General features: G+C 43.0%; 1 protein-coding gene across 5 annotated transcripts in view; it reads left to right on the forward strand.

Annotated features, from left to right (window-relative positions):
* The first annotated feature begins 1,168 nt into the window (after positions 1-1,168).
* The window catches only part of UGGT2 (UDP-glucose glycoprotein glucosyltransferase 2), a 302,913-nt gene continuing 282,100 nt past the window's right edge, over positions 1,169-21,981 (forward strand). For 3 of the 5 annotated variants that reach the window (XR_010597726.1, XR_010597727.1, XM_065581050.1), the window contains exons 1-3: positions 1,169-1,447; positions 3,610-3,692; positions 21,702-21,832. Coding sequence is in view for 3 of the 5 variants with exons in the window: in XM_065581050.1 (XP_065437122.1) it covers positions 1,314-1,447; positions 3,610-3,692; positions 21,702-21,832 (348 nt within the window). In the remaining 2 variants the exon portion in view is untranslated. The remainder of the gene's footprint in view (positions 1,448-3,609; positions 3,693-21,701; positions 21,833-21,981) is intronic. The other 2 variants (XM_005304998.5, XM_065581051.1) reach the window with 2 other exon arrangements.

Genomic DNA, 21,981 nt, shown 5'->3' on the forward strand with positions numbered 1-21,981 from the left:
CAAAAAGAACAGAAGTACTTGTGGCACCTTAGAGACTAACAAATTTATTTGAACATAAGCTTTCGTGGGCTACGGCCCACTTCTTCGGATGCAACATTGTGGCTGAAATAGATTTAAAAGGTAGTGTGCCTATGAGATATTAAATTGATGATTACATGGCAATGTTGGCTGTGCACATACCTCTCAACCTACCAAAGCCCAAATATGGGACACAATGTGCGACTAAGACCCAAAATGAGGGACACAAAAACGTATGCTATACAGTTAAAAGGATGTGGAATTCCTTTATTTAGTGTAAATCAGTAGCTCTCAACTTTTTTCAGACCCCTGTCTCTTCTGTCCACACTGTGGACAGTATTGCCAGCATCAGGAATTCAAGAACCTGGAGTCAGACCCTTAGAATCATGAGACCAGCTTTTAAAGTAATGCATTTTAATTTTCCCCTTTGTTTTTCTGAGCCTCTTAGGCATATTTGCTTCACATTTTCAAGTTTCTTCAACAACCATGAGGGATAGAAACTTTTTTTTTTTTAAATGAGAGCTGAGATTCTCAGACTGTCTCTCAACAGCTGAAGCCTGCCCCCGCCCCTCATCCTGAGTTTTGCACACACACACAAAAAAATCATTAGAATTGGCAACACTAGTCTGAACCTCCTATCTAAGAAGCTGGGACCCTCTTCCCTTTTGCCGCGTTTGGGAAAGGGAGAGCAGCCCCCAGATTGCAACCCCCTGGTGCAAATGACTTTCCACCAACTCAGCCTAAATGATCCTTTGCAGCTGATATAAATAATTGGTCCCCTCAGGTTCAGCACACGCGGGGGGGGGGGGGGTGCGGTCCCCCACTGTAGCTAGACCATGGGGGGGGAGGTGCTAGCCCTATTGGTTAGCAGCATTCTCCCTCCACTCCCCTGGGGGGCCCAAAGCCCTACCCTTGGAGGAGGCAGTTAGCGCGGGCACGGCGAAGAAGAATTAAACGGTCCCCGCCTAACAGTTCATGCAGCCTGTGAGCCCCGCCCCGCCTCTCGCTAGCGCCGCGAACCGGCGCCTGTGTTAGCCACGCTAGGCCTTAGGCTGGCTGCTCCGATTGGTCTTCTGGGTGACCAATAGCGAGAGAGAGCGCATCTCCAGGCCAATGGGAGCAGGGTGCCGGGGCTCGTAGGCGGAGCTACTTTATGAATCAGCGGGGTAGGGGACGAGAGGTCAGAAAAGAGTAGCGCTGGTGCGGGTTGGTCTCTCCACCGCTTTACTCTTCTGCGTGGCAGCTTCTCTCCCCCCCCCTTCCCCCCGTTCTCCGGCAGCGAGTCCTCATTCCCTATGGCGGCGGCCGCGGCGCTGCTGCTGCTGCTGTGCGCGTGGTCGCTCCCGTGCGGGGCCCCAGCCTCCCCCAAGGCCGTGACGACCCGTCTGGCGGCGAAGTGGCCGGCGACCTCCCTGCTGCTGGAGGCGAGGTGCGTGCGGGTAACACGCTCCTCCGCCGCGGGGCCCGGGCCGGGGAGCGGACGCGGCATGTGGGGCATTGGGAATTCCTGGCTTCAGCGACGGAGACTCTCACTCTCCGGTGCCGCTTCCTCCTCGAGAGGGAGGACGAGGCCCCCTATAATAGGAGTTTTGTCTCGGGTGTGGCAAGTTTTTGTGATTGTCCAATAAGTGTGGGTGTCCCTTTTGAGACCTCTCTGCCGTCACATCTGACGAAGTGGGTATTCACCCGTGAAAGCTTATGCGCCAATACACGTTAGTCTATAAAATACACAGGACTCTTTGTCGCTTTTTACAGAGCCAGACTAACGTGGCTACCTCTTTGATACTTGCTGCCTCTAAGTACTAACCCCTAATTTAGTAGTCATTGTGGGGAAGAAAAAAAAAAGAAGAAGAGGGAATTGCCCTACTGGGACAGACCTATGGTCTGTTCAGTCAAGTATCCTCTATTTGATAGATGCCAGTATGGGTGGATGTTTTAGAGCAGGGGTTAGCAACCTTTCAGAAGTGGTGTGCCGAGTCTTCATTTGTTCATGCTAATTTAAGGTTTTGTGTGCCAGTAATACATTTTAATGTTTTTAGAAGGTCTCTTTCTATAAGTCTAGAATATATAACTAAACTATTGTTGTATGTAAAGTAAATAAGGTTTTTAAAATGTGTAAGAAGCTTCATTTAAAATTAAATTAAAATGCAGAGGCCCCCCGGACTGGTGGCCAGGACCCGGGCAGCGTGAGTGCCACTGAAAATCAGCTCACGTGCCACAGGTTGCCTACCCCTGTTTTAGAGGAAGGTGCGAAATGTGATTATTTGCCTCTTTTTTTCTCATTGGAAAAAGCATCTCCTAATCGCTAATAGTTAATGATTGAATTAAGGCCTGACACGTTGGCTGTGGTCTCTTAATTGAGATGTATCTGACCTAATATTTCCCACTGGCATAGCAGTTCACATCTTTAAGGGGCATACATGGATGCTGTTGGCTATTTATATAGCGGTATGGTTGTATGAGTTAACAAATTATATCATTTTTAACGTATAGTACATAAAAGTTGTTATATTTTCCCCTACTCACATGTTTTACAGGTCAAACTGAGGAGCAACAATCAGCTAATCTATATAAAGCTGAAAACCCCCATCTTCCTAGTAAAATAACTTCCTCTCCCAAATGCAGCAAAGGCATATCAAGTAAAGGGTGGATAAATGTGTGTAGTTTTAATATTACTAAAACCAAACCAACACACTTAAAGTGATACTCTTGTTTTGAAACTGAGGAGATTTCAAGCTATGAGAAACATAGTTTCCAGTACTATATATGCCCTTTACAGCCTCTATCACTAAATATGGATTTACAATTGTACTTACCCATTTTTATAACTTTTATCTCCTCTCTTGCTGTGTGAAAGACTCTCATAAAAAGGGGAAACTGATGAATTGACTGCTATGTACATTTACAGCTTTTCATCTATAAACATTGGAAACAAAGTAGTTAATTTTCAGTTGATGATGTCCTTTTAACAATAGAAGTGTGATTAGAAAGAGTGACATGGGTTAAATTGAGAGGACTTCAGTTCTTTGCAATAAAACCAATAATTGTCCTCCACTATTGTGGTAGCAACAAACTATCCATCTTTAAAGGCTCTGTGTAGGTTGGAGACCACCCGTGGATCTCCAGCTAGGTTATTGTCACTGATACAGTTTTGTAACTAATTTAAAAATTCTCAACTGATCAAATGTGCATTTTCATTTTTGGAAAGCAAATATAGGAAAAAATGTATGTGTTTAATTGCATATGTATATTCTGTATGTTGACATGTATGTGAAACAAAAATAAAATAGACTAAGTTTCATCTATTCCTGTAAAAGGTACTAATCTAATTTTACTGTGCAGATCTGATTGCTGAGCTTGAGTCACACTGAAAGCATTTGGATCTGACTTACTTTAACTGAAAAAAAAAAAAGATACAACTAGGTCAGCATTCATTTATTTTACCATAGATGCTTTCAAGACTACAGTTTAATACTTAGCACTCCTATATTGCTATATAATTTCAAAGTAGCATAGTGTAGATTTTTACTGTGCTGTACACTTAAACAAAAATCACATATGGACAAATTAATTTTATTTATTTTTAAACAGTGAATTTATTGCAGAAGAGGGTAATGAGAAGTTTTGGCAGTTTTTGGAAACTGTACAAGAATTAACAATTTATAAGAAAAGAGGTAAGTAATTAAAAAGCATATTTTAATCACACTACCACCTTGTACTAAATATAATTGTAATCTTCTCATTAACAGATTAATTTTAGTTATGCAAAGACTCAGTCTTCAGCTGCTCCTTGGTAGAGGCTCTTTTTCCACAGTGACATCTTATTTTGTTCAGGTGCATCCCCTTTACATGACTGCTTAAACCTCGTTTTGGCTTCAAATATAGCTCTCCGAGTACATAATGCTGCTAGAGACAATGTCTGACATTGCCTAGCCTGTCTGTCTGATATATGGTATGATGTGGCCTTGAGATCATTGAGAATGCTCAGCATATTTTCCTTTTGAGGAGGTTTCTACCCTGTCTGCGGGCTCTGAAATAGAGCTTATTCAGGGAATTCAAGAGGGACAGGAGTGCAAGAAGGGAGTCTTACTAAGGCTAGGTCTACACTACCCGCCTGAATCGGCGGGTAGAAATCGACCTCTCGGGGATCGATTTATCGCATCCCGTCGGGACGCGACAGTCGATCCCCGAATCGACGCGTAGCTGAATTTGCGTATCTTAAATCGACCCCCCCACCCCCGTAGTGAAGACCTGCCCTAAGAAGGGTTTCTGCTGATCCCAGATGCCTGTGGTGAAGCTAGTTGTTGCACGTGAATATTTACTCTAGAAACACTAATTTCTATGAAAAAAATTGTTACACTTGGCAAGAGTTATGAGTGGTTTCTTGGACAATCGGCTGTCTCTGATGAACCTAACACTCTGAAGTACTCGATCATAAACCAATTAAACTCACATGGCCACAAAACATAATGATTATCATGTATATAAATACTGCAATGTTGATTAAAATAGTAAAATTAAAAGAAAAATACTAGTTATGCATAATATGGAAAGAAATAAAGGGCAGATTTACAGCTAGTTGAATTCCCAAGCCATTTAAAAAGTAGTTATATTAATGTTTATTTAGAGTTGAATTAAAACCCTCTGATCCAATCTGAGTAAGGGGCTGTACTGTCCCAGGAGCCAGACAGGAACAGTTTGTGACTGACAGTCCAAGTCGGTTGAGAACATCACTGTATCTTCTATTAAATATAATCCAAAAAAAACCAGATGTAACAAAGCTCTATTTTCCATTTCCTGTTAAAGGATTTTCTTTAGCTAATTACAATAAGATTGAATTGCATCTTTATTTAGAGGTAGTAGAATGACTTGTACAACTTGAGTGTTCGTACTACCCATTAAGTCAGAGGTCCCTAAAGTGGGGTGCAGCCCCTACCAGAGCCATCCCTAGGGTACGGTGAATCGAGATGACCTGCTTTGGAGGGTCCCATGCTTTGTGAGGAGGTGGGCAGGGAGGTGAGGCGGACGGGGAACGAGCCCCCCTGCCAATCTCCCCTCAGTGTCTCCTGCCTGCTGGCAGACCCCACCGATCAGCACCTACTATCAATCAGCTGTTTTGCGGTGGGGTGGGGCCTTGAGGTAAGGGGTGGAGAGGCAGGAGGGCCTGGGTGGAACCAAGGGGGAGCACCCCTCGGCAGAAACTTAGTGCCTATGTCCCAGGCCCCGCACTCCCCTGAGGATGGCCCTGCATTAAGTCATGGGGAGAGGAGGACAGATGCTGGGAAAAACAAAGGTATTGTCAGAAGTATTTTCAAAATCAGTCATGAAATGTGGTGTGTAAGGATACAATAAATGGAAAAACAAGAGAAGCTACACAACTCTTTTTTTACATCCTTTACATCCTGGAAGAGGAGATGAAGACCGAAGATCTTAATTTACAGGAATTGAAGCCCCTATAATTAATAATCATGGGTGACTAACAATGTAGATATCTGAGCATAAATCTGAATACATGTTTAGCTATATTTATCACTTAAGTTATATAGAGAACAGTTGTATGACTGAGGATGTAGAGACAGAAAACTGTAGGTATATAAATTATGGCTGGTGAATTTGCATCCCAGCCTATTGGCAAGTATTTATGAAGAGCGTTGGAGAACTAGGCAAGATACTACAGGGTTGGAAAAAACACAAACATGGAAGCTTTATTTTTAAAAGATAAAAATACCTAATAGTCATCTGGTAAGTCTAATTTTAAAACTTGGTAAGATGATAGAATCGGTATTGAGAGAGAAATCATTATGAGTGTAATGGAATCAGTAGCAGTGAGGAATTTGGGCACAAATTAAAAATAATGCCTGAGAAACTTTATCATTTTTGTATGTAATTAATTACAAAGTTAGTGGATAAAAAGGGATTCAGGCAGAGCAATATGTATGGAATTTGGTGAAACCTTTGAGTGATACATTGTCTCACATTTGAATACAATAAATGTTCAAAATGGCTGGGGCTTGAGCAGGGATCCTAGTTATCTGTGATTTTAAAAAAACAGTTCTCTGGAAAAAAATGTAAAATCTTTTTCCACATTAAAATGAAATGTTGAACTTTAGTTTTCCCTAGCCAAAATACGTATAGGTGTCAGTTTAACACAATGTTATATTGATATTTACAATTTTTAAGCAAGTTCAAAGCCTACCAGTGCCATCAATCATAATCAAATTAATAGAATTGCTCTCCTGCTGTCCAGCTCTGAAGGCAAGACCGCTGTCAGCAGCAATGGAGGAGTAAGGGTGGCAATACCATGCCATGCCATGCCTTATTTCTACGCTGCTGCTGGCAGTGGCGCTGCCTTCAGCACTGGGTGCCCAGCCAGCAGCTGCTACTCTCTGTGCCGCCACCACCAGCAGTTTCTCAGCCCCCCCCCCCAGAATACATTCTGTGCCCCCCAGTTTGAGAATCTCTAGAATAAGTGACACTGGTACTTGATGTACAATTTAGTAAATAGTTAATGTTTTTGTTTTTTCACAAAATATAAAAGCTAAAGATTCTCTGCAAAAATGCAAATTTCATGTTTTTCCACAGCAAACATTTCTATGCTCCTTGGACATGAGTGATGTTACATGGACGGAAAACTGGTCAAAGGACAATAAACAAAATGCATTGTATTAAGTCAGAGGAAAATATCCTGGCAGCGCAGGCAGATATTTTGCCTATCATGTCTGCTGCATCTTGACACCTTCATTCCGTGATCTGGAAAGAGGGGTAAATGTTAGATCTGGCACTTTGTGTAATGCAGATTTGGGCTGCATATAGAGTCATCATATCATAGGACATAAAGATATATTAAAATAACTTAAAGATATGCAAGATTGAAAGGGTTAAAACTTGCTACATTTAACACCCAAACAAATATTTTTAACTCTCTCTCTAAAAGAGTGTGGGAGTACACATTTTGGGTATGCAGTTAGTTCCCCTCTGTTACATGGCAGTAGTTGCTTTTTATCCCAACTACTTTTCATCACCCCTTCAGTCTTAAACTTTGCCACTTAAATCTTAAAATTAACATAGAGCAATATAAAAACTGATAGTCACTTTTTCTCTGAAATAAATTTGCAACATATGTTAACAAATCACTAACATCCAAAATTATTCACTAGGGTTAGGGGACTGGTTATGTCTTCAGAGTTAAGCGGGTGCTTAAGTGCTTTTCTGGATTGTGGCCCTATTCACTACTAAACAGTACATACACTTGATACACAGATGTCAGTCTTCCATCTTCAAGGCAGAATATTATGCTCCTGCAATTTAATAGAACCAATATGCCAAAAAATTGGAATACTTGATTTATTTTTTATTTCTAGTGAGCAAGAGTGAGAATTGATGAAACATTAAGCTTATGTACCACCAGCAGTGCGCGCACACACACACGTATGTACATTTTGGGAATCACTGCTGTAAATGACAGATTTGGGATGGTGATGGAAACAGAGAGGAGAGACTTTTGTGATGAGTTGCCTGATACTTTGTTAGTTGTCAAAGTCAGGTTTCTTAATCTTCCAGGCACATTGCAAAAGCCCCCACATCTTTTGAGGCTATTTGGGCAGAGGTGTATTGACGATGAGGGTTGAAGATGTGATAAATTGAAACGAAAGAGTAAGAAACTGTATTTCAAGAGATGCACTTACTGCCCTGCTGATTTATTGCTTTAGATGCATGTTCGTGGTATTTGGCGTCTCTCTCACTCTTGTTACTCCATAATCAGCACCTTTACCAGGTCCAGAAAGGAGCATCAGAATTTATTCCAAGCTATGCTGTTGCAGGAAGCATTACCAGCTAAACCTTCCAGCACTGAAGTGCAAGGATCCATAAGTTCTGGGAGCATAGGCGCAAGCTTCCTCAGTTCCCGGGGGGTGCTCAACCCCCCAGTGTGCCCCAAGCCCTGCCCTAACTCTACCCTTTCTCCCAAGCCCCCAGGCCCCAACCCGCTCTGCTCACTTCCCTGCCTCTTTCTGCTCTCGCTCCTCCTCCCCGTAGTGCCTCCTGCATGCCACTGAACAGCTGATAGCAAGGGGCAGGAAGTGCTGAACGGCAGGGCCCGCCAGTGGGTGTTGAGCATCCACTATTTTTTTTCCGTGGGTACTCCCGTCCCAGAGCACCCACAGAGCCGGCACCTATATCTGGGAGGGCAGGCCCAGCTCCAACCCCTGCTTGGATTAAAAAGCTTATCAGAGTCCCAGTGCAGCTGTCAGTCTCCTTTTCTGTAGCCAAACTTCAGGGACCAGTCATAATGATTCTGCATACATTGGATCCTCTTGAACATAAACACTTGATGTGACAGAGACACTCACCTCTTGTGAGTGCGTCCTACTAACTGGGTGGAATGCTGCACTCTCCCTCCACTCCTGGCATTCCCTGTCAGCTGACAACCTGGCTAGGTAGCCTCCAGCCAAGTCACACAGAGTCAATATGCATGAGTGAAACCCTTCTAAGGTACTCAAGTCCAAAACAAACACAAACAAAAGTCTTCCAATTCTCTGGCTCAAGCAGGATTCAGCCCCTCCTTCCTGAGAATGCCTTCTCTCTTCAGCCCCTCTTGTGCCCCTTTAATCTAGCCCTTTTCTTTGGATTCTAGTAAGGAGCCTTGTTCCTCTTCCGGTCTTAGGCCACTTCCCCACAGGCTGGTTGAGGGCCCCAGGTCTACCCACTACTCCAGGTCCCAACCCAGGAACCCTGTAAACAGCACCTGGAATGTGTCCCACTCGGTCCCATCACCATCATCTGTTACCTTAGGGTTACAGTCCTTGGGTTTTCTCCATCTGTTTCCTGCTTGAGCAGGGTCTCTCCCATGCCTCCTTGCCTGGAAAGTGTCACAGTCATCCAACCCTTCCTTGCCCTTCTGGTCCCAGCCAGGAATGCAGCTCCTTTTAACTGAGCCTGCTGGGCTCTGATTGGCTCCTTTCCTGCAATCTTTCTAGGCAGCCATGGAGGACCCAACTTCACTGCTTCTTTCCTGGAATGGGCTGTGGCAGGACCACAAAGCCTCCAGGAGGGGGCTTCAAATGTGCTGGTACCTTTTGTCACACGTGGCATCGTAGGTGTTGGCCTCTGCTAAAAAAGGCAGTCCTCAAGAGCATACCCCATAAGGATCTGGTACTTCTTATTTTGTGCACTGAAGTGCAAATCATTACACTGTGGCTCAGGTCATAGCAATAGCAACGGGTCATATTGAGAGCCAACACTGTAATGTGGATTTACACCCTAAACAGGATTATAAATCATGAGTTTCATACTTGATGCCTGATAAGACACATGATGCATCCCTGGATCTACAGTTACTGTGGCTCAGGTTCATTGAGTTAAGCCCCTGGAATGCCTTCATTTGGACTTGCCTTTGGATTGGGGGCCCCTTATGTTGCGTTGGTTGTTATCCTTGGTACTTAAAGATAAAAGGAAGAAGAGTAAGGCAGTGGGATTGATTTCTTCTTCTCTTTGTCTGGGAAAATAAAAACAAAAACAAAACAAAAAAGCCTTACAAGGCTAAACCCATTTCCTTAGCTATGCAAAATATCTTGCAGAGCTTCCCGTTTTGATCCCTAATGGTGCTCTAGGAAATTTGTCTCACCCCTTTCTGCTTTTCACTTAACTAAGCCACTGTTGTCACCCTTGGAAACTTCCTCATAGCAGGCCTTGGATCCACACTTGAATCCAGAATCAAACCATAACCAACTAGATGACTTTACTTGCCCTTCTTGTCCCAGGGAACAGCTCAGAAAGCTTTATTGGGATTCTCAGTTCCAGCCTTTCAGATTGTGAACCCACCCTCTTTAACCTATGGATTATGATAGGGAACTCCCTTCTTGATACTGGGAGGCACTACCATGGGCAGTGTAGCCATAATAACTTTCTCATAGGTATTACTTTGTGTTTAAAAATGCTGAAGAAAGGCAACCACAAAAAGAATGGTCTCCCAGAAGTGTTTGAGGGAAAGGTCTTGTATATGAACTGTTCTGCCCAGAGCTATCACTCTCACTGGTGCTACTAAGTACCTTTACTTGTCCTGAAGTCATTGTCTGAAGAAGAGCAACCTGGACCTGTAAAGTCTCTGGACATAAATAAGAATCTTGATGTACAAACGTCACCTGATGAGAGTGTAGGTGCACCATCTTCTTCTTCCCCACCAGAAGATATGCACTAATTTCATGAGCTCAAATTAAAAGATAGTTACTACCTTAAACTTTCTTTTGGTCACCTTAGCAGAAACCACACTCTTGTTTTTTGATATTCTGGGTTCACCTTTCAGTGGTAAGTCTATTTTACCAGATCTAGATAATTCATTAGAGCTGGCAAAATATGTGTTTAAATCCGTGTGGGATGGCAATTTTTAAAGCAGAATCATAGATTCCGAGGCGAGAGAGGCCCATTGTGATCATCCAGTCTCACCTCCTGTGTAATACAGGCCACAAAACTTCCCCAAAATAATTTGTAGTGCATGCCTTTTAGAAAAACATCCAGTCTTGATTTAAAAATTGCCAGTGATGGAGAATCCACCATGACCCTTGTTATATTGGTTACCTATATACCTTGTTCCAATGGTCATTTATCTTCACTGTTAAAAATGTATGCCTCATTTCCAGTCTTATTTGGCTAGATTCAGAGAAAGGTATAACACAATCTAGCCATTGGATTGTGTTATACCTTTTTCTGCTAGATTGAAGAGCCCATTATTAAATATTTGTTCCTCATGTAGATACTTAGATTGTAATCATCACCCCCAACCTTCTTTTAATAAAGCTAAACAAATTGAGCTCCTTGAGTTTTTCACTATAAGGCATGTTTTCTAATCCTGTAATCATTCCTGTGGCTCTTCTCAGAACCCTATTCAGTTTATCGACACCCTTCTTGAATTATGGGTTCCAGGACTACACACAATATTTCAGCAGCAGTCACAGTAGTGCCAAATACAGAGATAAAATAATTTGTTTATCCCACTCGAGATTCCCTTGTTTAGCCCTTTTAGTTACAGCATCATACTGGAAGCTCATGTTCAACTGAATATCCACCATGACTCCCAAATCTTTTTCAGAGTCACTGCTTCCCGGGATAGAGTCCCCCATTCTGAAAGTAATCCAGATTGCTCTCTGTCCATGACTTGTCCTCTTCATTATTTACCACTCCCCAAGTTTTTGTGTCATCTGCAAACTTTATCAGTGATGATTTTATGTTTTCTTCCAGGTCATTGATAAATATGTTAAATAGCATAGGGCCAAGAACCAATCCCTGCTGACCCCACTAAAAGCAAACCTGCATGATGATAATTCCCCATTTAAAATGACATTCTGAGGCCTATCTGTTAGCCATCTTTTAATCCATTAAATGTGTGCCATGTTAATGTTATATCTTTTTTTTTTTTCTTCAAACTGTTGTATGGTAGCAAGTCAAATGCCTTACAGAAGTCTAAGTATATTACATCAACACTTGTTATCATCAACTAAACTAGTAATCTCATCAAACAGATATGAAATTCATTTGATAGAATCTATTTTCCATAAACCCCATGTTGATAGGCATCAATTATATTACCCTCCTTTAATTCTTTATGAATCAAGTCCCATATCAGCTGCTCCATTATCTTGCCTGGAATCCGTGTCAGACCTGCAGGCCGATAGCCACGTTGGTCATCCCGTCTACCCTATTTAAATATCGGCACAACATTAGCTTCTTCTTCGAGTAGTATCCCTATGAGTGCTCCACTGTAGGTGTGTCTGCACCCCTGCACTGTTGATTGGAAACTTCGGTAGCAGTCTGTCCCACTCGCACATGCGCTGCTCCTCGCCTGCCACAAGGCTTGCCAGCATGCACAGGCATTCCCTCTTCAGTTCCTTCTGAACCGCTCCTGGCTAGAGATCGTTAACGCTCTTTAGTTTTGTAAATTTTATCTTCCCTTGAAGCCTTTTCCTTTGTTACCTCATTTAAGAACATAAGAAAGGCCGTACCGGGTCAGACCAAAGGTCCATCTAGCCCAGTATCCTGTCTACCAACAGTGGCCAATGCCAGGTGCCCCAGAGGGAGTGAACCTAACAGGCAATGATCAAGTGATCTCTCTCCTGCCGTCAATCTCCACCCTCTGACAGACAGAGGCTAGGGACACCATTCCTTACCCGTCCTGGCTAATAGCCATTAATGGACTTAACCACCATGAATTTATCCAGTTCTCTTTTAAACTCTGTTATAGTCCTAGCCTTCACAACCTCCTCAGGTAAGGAGTTCCACAAGTTGACTGTGCGCTGCATGAAGAAGAACTTCCTTTTATTTGTTTTAAACCTGCTGCCTATTAATTTCATTTGATGACCCCTAGTTCTTGTATTATGCGAATAAGTAAATAACTTTTCCTTATCCACTTTCTCCACATCACTCATGATTTTATATACCTCTATCATATCCCCTCTTAGTCTCCTCTTTTCCAAGCTGAAGAGTCGTAGCCTCTTTAATCTCTCTCATATGGGATCCATTCCAAACCCTTAATCATTTTAGTTGCCCTTTTCTGAACCTTTTCTAGTGCCAGTATATCTTTTTTGAGATGAGGAGACCACATCTGTACGCATTATTCGAGATGTGGGCGTACCATCGATTTATATAAGAGCAATAATATATTCTCTATCCCCTTTTTAATGATTCCTAACATCCTGTTTGCTTTTTTGACCGCCTCTGCACACTGCATGGACATTTTCAGAGAACTATCCACGATGACTCCAAGATCTTTTTCCTGACTTGTTGTAGCTAAATTAGCCCCCATCATATTGTATGTATAATTGGGGTTACTTTTTCCAATGTGCATTACTTTACATTTATCCACATTGTGAGATCTTTTTGAAGTTCTTCACAGTCTGCTTTGGACTTAACTATCTTGAGCAGTTTAGTATCATCTGCAAACTTTGCCACCTCACTGTTTACCCCTTTCTCCAGATCATTTATGAATAAGTTGAATAGGATCGGTCCGAGGACTGACCCTTGGGAATTACCCCTCTCTATTCTGAGAATTTACCATTAATTCCTACCCTTTGTTCCCTCTCTTTTAACCAGTTCTCAATCCATGAAAGGACCTTCCCTTTTATCCCATGGCAGCTTAATTTACATAAGAGCCTTTGGTGAGGGACCTTGTCAAAGGCTTTCTGGAAATCTAAGTACACTATGTCCACTGGATCCCCCTTGTCCACATGTTTGTTGACCCCTTCAAAGAATTCTAATAGATTAGTAAGACACGATTTCCCTTTACAGAAACCATGTTGACTATTGCTCAACAGTTTGTTTTTCTATGTGTCGGACAATTTTATTCTTAACTATTGTTTTGACTAATTTGCCTGGTACAGACGTTAGACTTACCTGTCTGTAATTGCCGGGATCACCTCTAGAGCCCTTTTTAAATATTGGCGTTCCATTAGCTAACTTCCAGTCATTGGGTACAGAAGCCGATTTTAAAGGACAGGTTACAAACCTTAGTTAACAGCTCTGCAACTTCACATTTGAGTTCTTTCAGTACTCTAGGGTGAATGCCATCTGGTCCCGATGACTTGTTAATGTTAAGTTTATCAATTAATTCCAAAACCACCTCCTCGTGACACTTCAATCCATGACAGTTCCTCAGATTTGTCACCTACAAAAGCCAGCTCAGGTTTGGGAATCTCCCTAACATCCTCAGCCGTGAAGACTGAAGCAAAGAATCCGTTTAGTTTCTCCGCAATGACTTTATCGTCTTTAAGTGCTCCTTTTGTATCTCGATCATCAAGGGGCCCCACTGGTTGTTTAGCAGGCTTCCTGCTTCTGATGTACTTAAAAAACATTTTGTTATTACCTTTGGAGTTTTTGGCTAGCCGTTCTTCAAACTCCTCTTTGGCTTTTCTTATTACATTCTTGCACTTAATTTGGCAGCGTTTATGCTCCTTTCTATTTGCCTCACTAGGATTTGACTTCCACTTTTTAAAGGAAGCATTTTTATCTCTCACTGCTTCTTTTACATGGTTGTTAAGCCATGGTGGCTCTTTTTTAGTTCTTTTACTGTTTTTCTTAATTTGGGGTATACATTGAAATTGGGCCTCTATTATGATGTCTTTAAAAAGCGTCCACGCAGCTTGCAGGGATTTCACTTTAGTCACTGTACCTTTTAACTTCTGTTTAACTAACCCCCTTATTTTTGCATAGTTCCCCCTTTTGAAATTAAATGCCACAGTGTTGGGCTGTTGAGATGTTCTTCCCACCACAGGGATGTTGAATGCTGTTGTATTATGGTCACTATTTCCAAGCGGTCCTGCTATAGTTACCTCTTGGACCAGCTCCTGTGTTCCACTCAGGACTAAATCTAGAGTTGCCTCTTTCCTTGTGGATTCCCATACCAGCTGCTCCATGAAGCAGTTATTTAAAGTATTGAGAAATTTTATCTCTGCATTTCGTCCTGAGGTGACATGTTCCCAGTCAATATGGGGATAATTGAAATCCCCCACTATTATTGAGTTCTTAATTTTGATAGCCTCTCTAATTTCCCTTAGCATTTCATCATCACTATCACTGTCCTGGTCAGGTGGTCGATAATAGATCCCTAATGTTATATTCTTATTAGAGCATGAAATTTCTATCCATAGCGATTCTATGGAACATGCGGATTTGCTTAAGATTTTTACTTCATTTGATTGTACATTTTCTTTCACATATAGTGCCACTCCCCCCCTGCACGACCTGTTCTGTCCTTCTGATATATTTTGTACCCCAGAATGATTGTGTCCCATTGATTGCTCTCAGTCCACCAGGTTTCTGTGATGCCTATTATATCAATATCCTCCTTTATCACAAGGCACTCTAGTCTTATTATTTAGACTTCTAGCATTTGTGTACAAGCACTTTAAAAACTTGTCACTGTTTATTTGTCTGCCCTTTTCTGATGTCAGATTCTTTTTTATGTTAATGTTTATCATCTGATCTGGCCCCTACTTTATCCTCTTCCATCCTCTGCTCCTCACTATAACCTGGAGATTCTCTATCATTAGACTGTCCCCTAAGAGAAGTCTCTGTCCGAACCACATGCTCCTCTGCAGCAGTCAGCTTTCCCCCATCTCCTAGTTTAAAAACTGCTCTACAACCTTTTTAATGTTTAGTGCCAGCAGTCTGGTTCCACTTTGGTTTAGGTGGAGCCCATCCTTCCTGTATAAGCTCCCCCCATTCCAGAAGTTTCCCCAGTTCCTAATGAATGTAAACCCCTCCTCTCTACACCATCATCTCATCCACGCATTGAGACTCTGAAGCTCTGCCTGCCTACCTGGCCCTGCGCATGGAACTGGGAGCATTTCTGAGAATGCCATCATAGAGCTCCTGGATTTCAGTCTCTTCCCTAGCAGCCTAAATTTGGCCTCCAGGACATCTGTCCTACCCTTCCCTATGTCATTAGTGCCTACATGTACCACGACCACCGGCTCCTCCCCAGCACTACCCATAAGTCTGTTTAGATGCCTTGAGAGATCCGCAACCTTCGCACCAGGCAGGCAAGTCACCATACGGTTCTCCCGGTCATCACAAACCCAGCTATCTACGTTTCTAATGATCGAATCTCCCAATACTAATACCTGGCTTTTCCTGGCATCTAGAGTTCCCTTCCCCGGAGAGGTAACCTCAGTGCGAGAGGCAACCCAAGTACCGTCTGGAAGGAGAGTCCCAACTATGGGAAGGTTTCCCTCTGCTCCCGTTGACTGCTCTGCTACCCTGGGCCTTTCATCCTCCTCAACAGCGCAGGGGCTGTCTGACCGGAGGTGGGTCAATTCTACAGTGTCCCGGAAAGCCTCATCAACATACCTCTCTGCCTCCCTTAGTTCCTCCAGTTCCGCCACCCTTGCCTCCAAAGTCTGTACGTGGTCTCTGAGGGCCAGGAGCTCCTTGCATCGAATGCACACCTATGCCACCCGCCCACAGGGCAGGTAATCATACATGCTACACTCAGTGCAATAAACTGGATAGCCCCCACTCTGCAGCTGGGCTTCTGCCTGCATTGTCTCCTAGTTAATGAAGGGGTTGTTTAAAGCAAGAAGTTTTGAATGTGTTTTGGTTTATAGGTTTTAAGGGGAATAAAGGGTATAAGATAGAACCGGCAATGGACCCGCACTCCCTTCCTGCTCCCCTTCGAAACTCCCTGTTAGCAGCCCCTGTTTGCAAAAGCTCCCTGGTCGCTTGTGCGCTGCTTTATAAAGCCTTGGCCTGGGTGAATGCCTCGCACGCTGATTAAGGCTCAGCCAATTACCAGAGGCTTCTAGCCTTCAGACCTTCCTTTGAAGCTCACAGCTTTGTTTTTTGAAGAAGAAGAAAAAAGAAAAGAAGAAAACGTTTTCCTACCACCAACTCTGTCTCTCCAGGCTTCAAAAAGTGCTTCATTTGCAAGGAACCTATCCCATTGACTGACGGACACTCGCTGCTTGGGATAAAAACACAATCCACAAAAGTGTGGTTGATGCCAACAACTGAAACCCAGGTACAGGAAAAAGAGAATTAAGGCTCAAACTCCTGCTCATGGAGTCAGCCCTTCATGCCTCAGAGTCCTGGGAAGAACTCTCACCGCAGCCTTCTACTTCAAAGGCAGATGATCCGAAGGAGACAAGCCACTTGCTCAAGACCACTACAAAAGGGTCTGTGAGTCTCCGTAGTGAGCCCCGATAGAGCTGGAAATGATCTCCAGCTGTATCGGTATCGGTACCGAAGGCACTGAAGCTGCCTAAAGCTGGTACCCAGAACACACGTGGTACCAAGCCGACAGAGTAAGTTGGTCTGCCCAAAGACCCGATGGGTATGGGCAAAGAAGTACTGGTATCTCAGAGGTGTGAAAGCCATGGAAGATCCACCCCGGGTAAGAGTACATTTGCATGGACATTGGCACCAGCACTGACCCTGGTGCACGTGACACCAGCAGACCATATCCCTAGGTTTTGCATCTCTGACTCCATCTTTACAAGCTTCTCAGAACCGACAAACACCGCTGGTACCGATGCCATCCACACCGCCTGATTTCTGGTGTGTGACAGATCTCTTGGTGTCTTAGATACCGGACTCACCCCTGTACTAAGTTCTCCCAGAGCATTGGACTTGCTGACATCTCCCTGCCACGCACCACCTTTCTCATCATCGGAGTCGGAAAGTGAGCAACAGGACTTGGGTTCCCACTGGTCTTATCTGCCATATGGGACCTTATTTCACTATGGGCACCAGTTATATCGTCCACTTGACCCTCAGCCTCCATGATTTGGCCAACTGTGGTACCCGCCACGGGTCCCCTACACTCAGTGGCTGTACTGGGACTCTTGGCAGACTCAGAGCCAGCAGGCCTCCCAGGCCCGTACCAACAGGCCAGCGGCATCCTCCTTCAGCTGCAGCTTCAAAGGCTTCGGACCTGCAGCTGGGGAAGGAAGTTGGGGCAGAGGCAGAAGAGGAAGACGCTCCTCAAGCTCATTTCTGGTCATCCTCAGAAAAGTGATGAAGCCTCCTCCGCCATCCATGGCTGATGATTTTAAATCATTCCAGGTCCCATCTCAGAGGGTGGCAGAAGCCCTGCAAATACAGTTGCAGGAAGTGACTGTGCCTCACTACAAATAGGTGGACATTTTACACTCTTTTATGTGGCCCTCCCAGTTAATGAGGCACTCCTAGATCCCACCAAAGTCATATGGCAGACCCCTGTATCCGTCCTGCCAACATGCAAGTGGGTGGACAAAATGTATTACATGTTGGCAAAGGACACAGAATTTCTCTTTTCCTACTCGCCTCCAAATTCCATCATTGTGAATGCGGTTAATTCTAGGGGCCGCCAGCACCAGTTTAAATCCTCCACATATGACTGAGACGGGAAATGGCTGGACCTGTTTGGCAGAAAGGCATATTCATCAGCCACCCTCCAGTTCTGTGTAGCAAATTACCAGGCTTAGCTGGCAAAATAGGACTACCAGAACTATACGAAATTCAGTTCCTTTATTGATTAACTTCCCGACTCCCATAAAGATCAACTCAAGGCCATAATCGGTGAGGGCCAGTTGGTGGCTAAAACGTCCCTCCAGTCTGCATTAGATGTGGCCAACATGGCAACGCACTTGATTTCCATGGCCTTTGTTATATGATGGGCTTTGTGACTGCATTTGTCCAGCTTCCCTAAAGAGGTCCAAACCACAGTGGAGGACCTTCCTTTTGAGGGGACGAAGTTATTTGCTGAAAAGACTGACACATCTCTTTACATGTTGAAGGATTTGTGGGTAACTGATCCTTAGGGATATATATGCTGGCCTACAAGAGGAAGTATAGCCCTCAGCCACTGGTTAAGTCCTGATCATCACGATATATGTCTCAGTGCTCATCACGAAGAGCTTACCAGAGCCACAGAGGAAGAAACTGATGTTCCCCAACAGTTGGAACCTCAACTAACTTCTTCTCAGGCCTTCACCTCGAAGTGCCAGTTTTGACAGGTTGGTTGAGGTATCTGTAGAACGCTCTCCTTGCCACTTCATGCTGGAAGACCTCACCCTTCCTTTTGGTGACCATGTTACTCCATTCCGCAGTACCTGGGAACAGATAATCTCCGACAGGTGGGCGCTGGAGATAATCCAGAATGGATATGCCATCCATTTCTCCTCCCTCCCTCCTCCCAAACACCCTTCCCAGTCACTCTTCAGGGACCCTTCTCACAAGAGTCTACTACATCAAGAGGTAAACCATCTACTCAGCGTAGGAGCCATAGAATCTATGCCCATACATCTCAGAGGCAAAGATTTCTACTCTCACTACTTCCTGATATCAAAGAAAAAGGGAGGTTGAAGACCCATACTGGACCTCAGATCACTCAACAGATACGTCAAAGTGCAGAAATTCATGATGGTCATCCTATCAATGATCATTCCAGCATTAGCGGAAGGAGATTAGTTCTTTGCCCTCAACCTTCAAGATGCATACTTCCACATTTCCATCATACTGAGTCACAGGTGTTACCTCAGATTCATGCTGGGCAGGGCCACTACCAATACAGAGTTCTCCCTTTTGGACTTTCATCGGTCCCCAGGGTATTTTCCAAGGTCCTTTCAGTAGTGGTGGCCCACTTATGCTCTCAAGGCATCATGATTTATCCTTACCTGGATGATTGCCTTCTCAGGGCACAGTCCTTCACAGAGGCTCAATGAGTCACTCAGGCTACGTGGGACCTGTTTCTGAATCTGGGCCTACAGATCAATGAACAAATTTCAACCTTAACATTGGTACAGAGGCTAGAATTCATAGGAGCTGACCTCGACCCCATTCAGATGAGGCGCTCTTCCAACATCAGATATTTCTCAGTCTCTCCTTATGGATAGAGACAGTACAGTCTTCCACATCTGTATTCTTGATCTCTAATGCATCCCTAATAGAATGGAGTTCGCATCTGAATGGTTGCACAATACAGGATAAATGGTCAAGACATACCTCCACATCAACCTGCTCGAACTCAGAGTGGTCAGAAATGTGTGCACACATCAGAGACACACACACACACAGGTCACGATGGACAATGTGGCCTACAGGTATTACATAAACATATGCCCTTCTAGCTTGACTTTGAACCACTGATAACTACTCTCTGGGAATGGTTTTCTGACCAGTTATGCACCCATCTTATAGTAGCTCCAGCTAGGTTGTATTTCCGTAGTTTATTTACGAGAAGGTCATGCAAGACAGTATTAAAAACCTTACCAAAGTCAAGATATACCACACCTATAGCTTCTGCCCTATCCACGAGGCTATCAAACAAAGCTAGTAGGTTGTTTTGATATGATTTGTTCTTGACAAATCAATGCTGATTGTTACTTATCACCTTACTATCTTCTAGGTGTTTGCAAATTGATTGATTAATTATTTGCTCCATTATCTTTATGGGTACTGAAGTTAAGATGACTGGTCTATAGTTCCCCATTGTCCTTATTTCCCTTTTTATAGACTACATTTGCTCTTTTCTCTCCTGTCTCAGATATCTCTTCAGTCAGCCCCTTGAGTATTCTAGGATGTATTTCATCTGGCCATGGTAATTTGAAGACATTTAACTTGCCTAAGTAATTTCTAACTTGTTCTTTCCTTATTTTAGCCTCTGATCTTGCGTCATTTTCACTTCCATTCACTATGTTAGACATCCAATGCTACTGACATTTTGGTGAAAACTGAAATAAAGTCATTTAGCATTTCTTCTATTTCCACATTTTCTGTTGGTTTTTTCCTCCTCTTTCAATTAAGATAGGCTTTATCAAAGCCTTTATATTACATCTGCTAGAAGAGTGAGTGAGCTTCAGGCTCTCATGATTGCAACCCCCATTTAGAGCCTTTCACAAAGATTAAGTGGTCTTCCATTCACATCTGAAATTTTTTCTAAGAGGTGGTAAAAGCATGTCACCACAACCAGTCCATAAACTTGTCAGTATTTTTCCTAGGTCTCACTTTCACTGAAGGGAAAGTTAGCAGTTTACCATGGATGCTAAGAAAGTATTAGCCTTATATTTGAATAGTCTAAAGAATACAAGAAAATCACCTAGACTGCTTGTCTCTTGTGGGGAAAAGAATAAAGACTAGGCAATCGCATTCCAGTGCCATCCTAAATCCATTAGATTGTATTGAATAGTGTGGTAAACACACCACTATTCCAATTTCAGGAGGTTTTAGAGCACTCTTGTTTAGGGTGAAGGTTGTTTTGATGGCCTTCCTTAGACATACTCTCATATTAGAAATTTGTAGAGCTGGCACTTGGAACTTGATTCATACTTTTACAAAATGTTATTCTTTAGGTCTGGCATAAGCCAGATAAATAATTTGATAAAGAAGTATTATAATCTCTATGTAAATAGGACCCACTGTCTGGAGGGAAGAGTTCTGATTGCCAAACTCCCTAGAATGGGACTGTGCAGAGGCCATTTGAAGAACTGAAGGTTACTCTCCTGTGAACAGAGTTCATGAGATGACCTCTGCATATTCACATTCCATACCCACCTTCCTCTCTTCCCTTGAGTCCTAATTTGAACTTTCAACCTGAGGAGCAGTGGAAAGAACCTGAGATAGTTGGTATGCTACACCCCCTTTCATAGTTTTGCTCTTCAAACATTTGGTGTTTGCAAAGGGAGGTGCTGGGGGCATGAGAGCAGTTTAGTGGGCGTTGCTGGTCTAAGGTTCCACTAGTCCAAGCTGCACTGATAGTGCATCCCAAAAACAAATGTGCAGAGGCCACCTGGAAGAACTCCTTTTACAGGTGAGTAACCTTATAGCTTGTATAAAATGTTTTTGAACAGCACAAAGCACAAAGAGGCTCAGATTCAGAAAAAAAATGAAATAAATGAATAAATTATAGGCAGTAAGTGAGGCTATACAGGGAAGCATTATTGCCTTTCTTGTCCTGAGTGGATTTTTCAGTTCCTGAAAATGTTAAATGAGATGGTAAATGAGGCTATTTAATTCACACTTGCAGCTTTTTTTTTTTCCCATTGATGTGAGGCTTTTAGATTTGCTGAGTAAAAGAATTCACCAAGTGAGACTGTTCAGATCATTTTGTGTTCCATTGGTAATCAATGCTGGTGTAATATTTGCATGTTGCCTAATGCCAATGGACATACCATACTATATGAGGCCAAATACTAAAATCTTTCCTGTATTGTTTTTAACAGATTCAGAACATTCTTATTACAACTTAATCTTGAAGAAAGCAGGACAATTTTTATCCAATTTGCAGATCAATCTCTTGAAGTTTGCTCTTTCCATAAGGGCATACTCACCAACTGTTCAGATGTTTCAACAGGTGTGTAAAATTAGCTGATATATTTGGTATTCTGATATGTTTGATAGCTGTACTTTGAAGTAAATCATGTTGTCTATTACATCAGTAGAATGTAATAGACATTAATTGGAACCAAACATGATGAATGTTATAAATAGGTTATGTTATAA

Source organism: Chrysemys picta, chromosome 1 (genome assembly GCF_011386835.1).
Source record: "Chrysemys picta bellii isolate R12L10 chromosome 1, ASM1138683v2, whole genome shotgun sequence".
In the NCBI taxonomy this organism is placed as follows: Eukaryota; Metazoa; Chordata; order Testudines; family Emydidae; genus Chrysemys; species Chrysemys picta.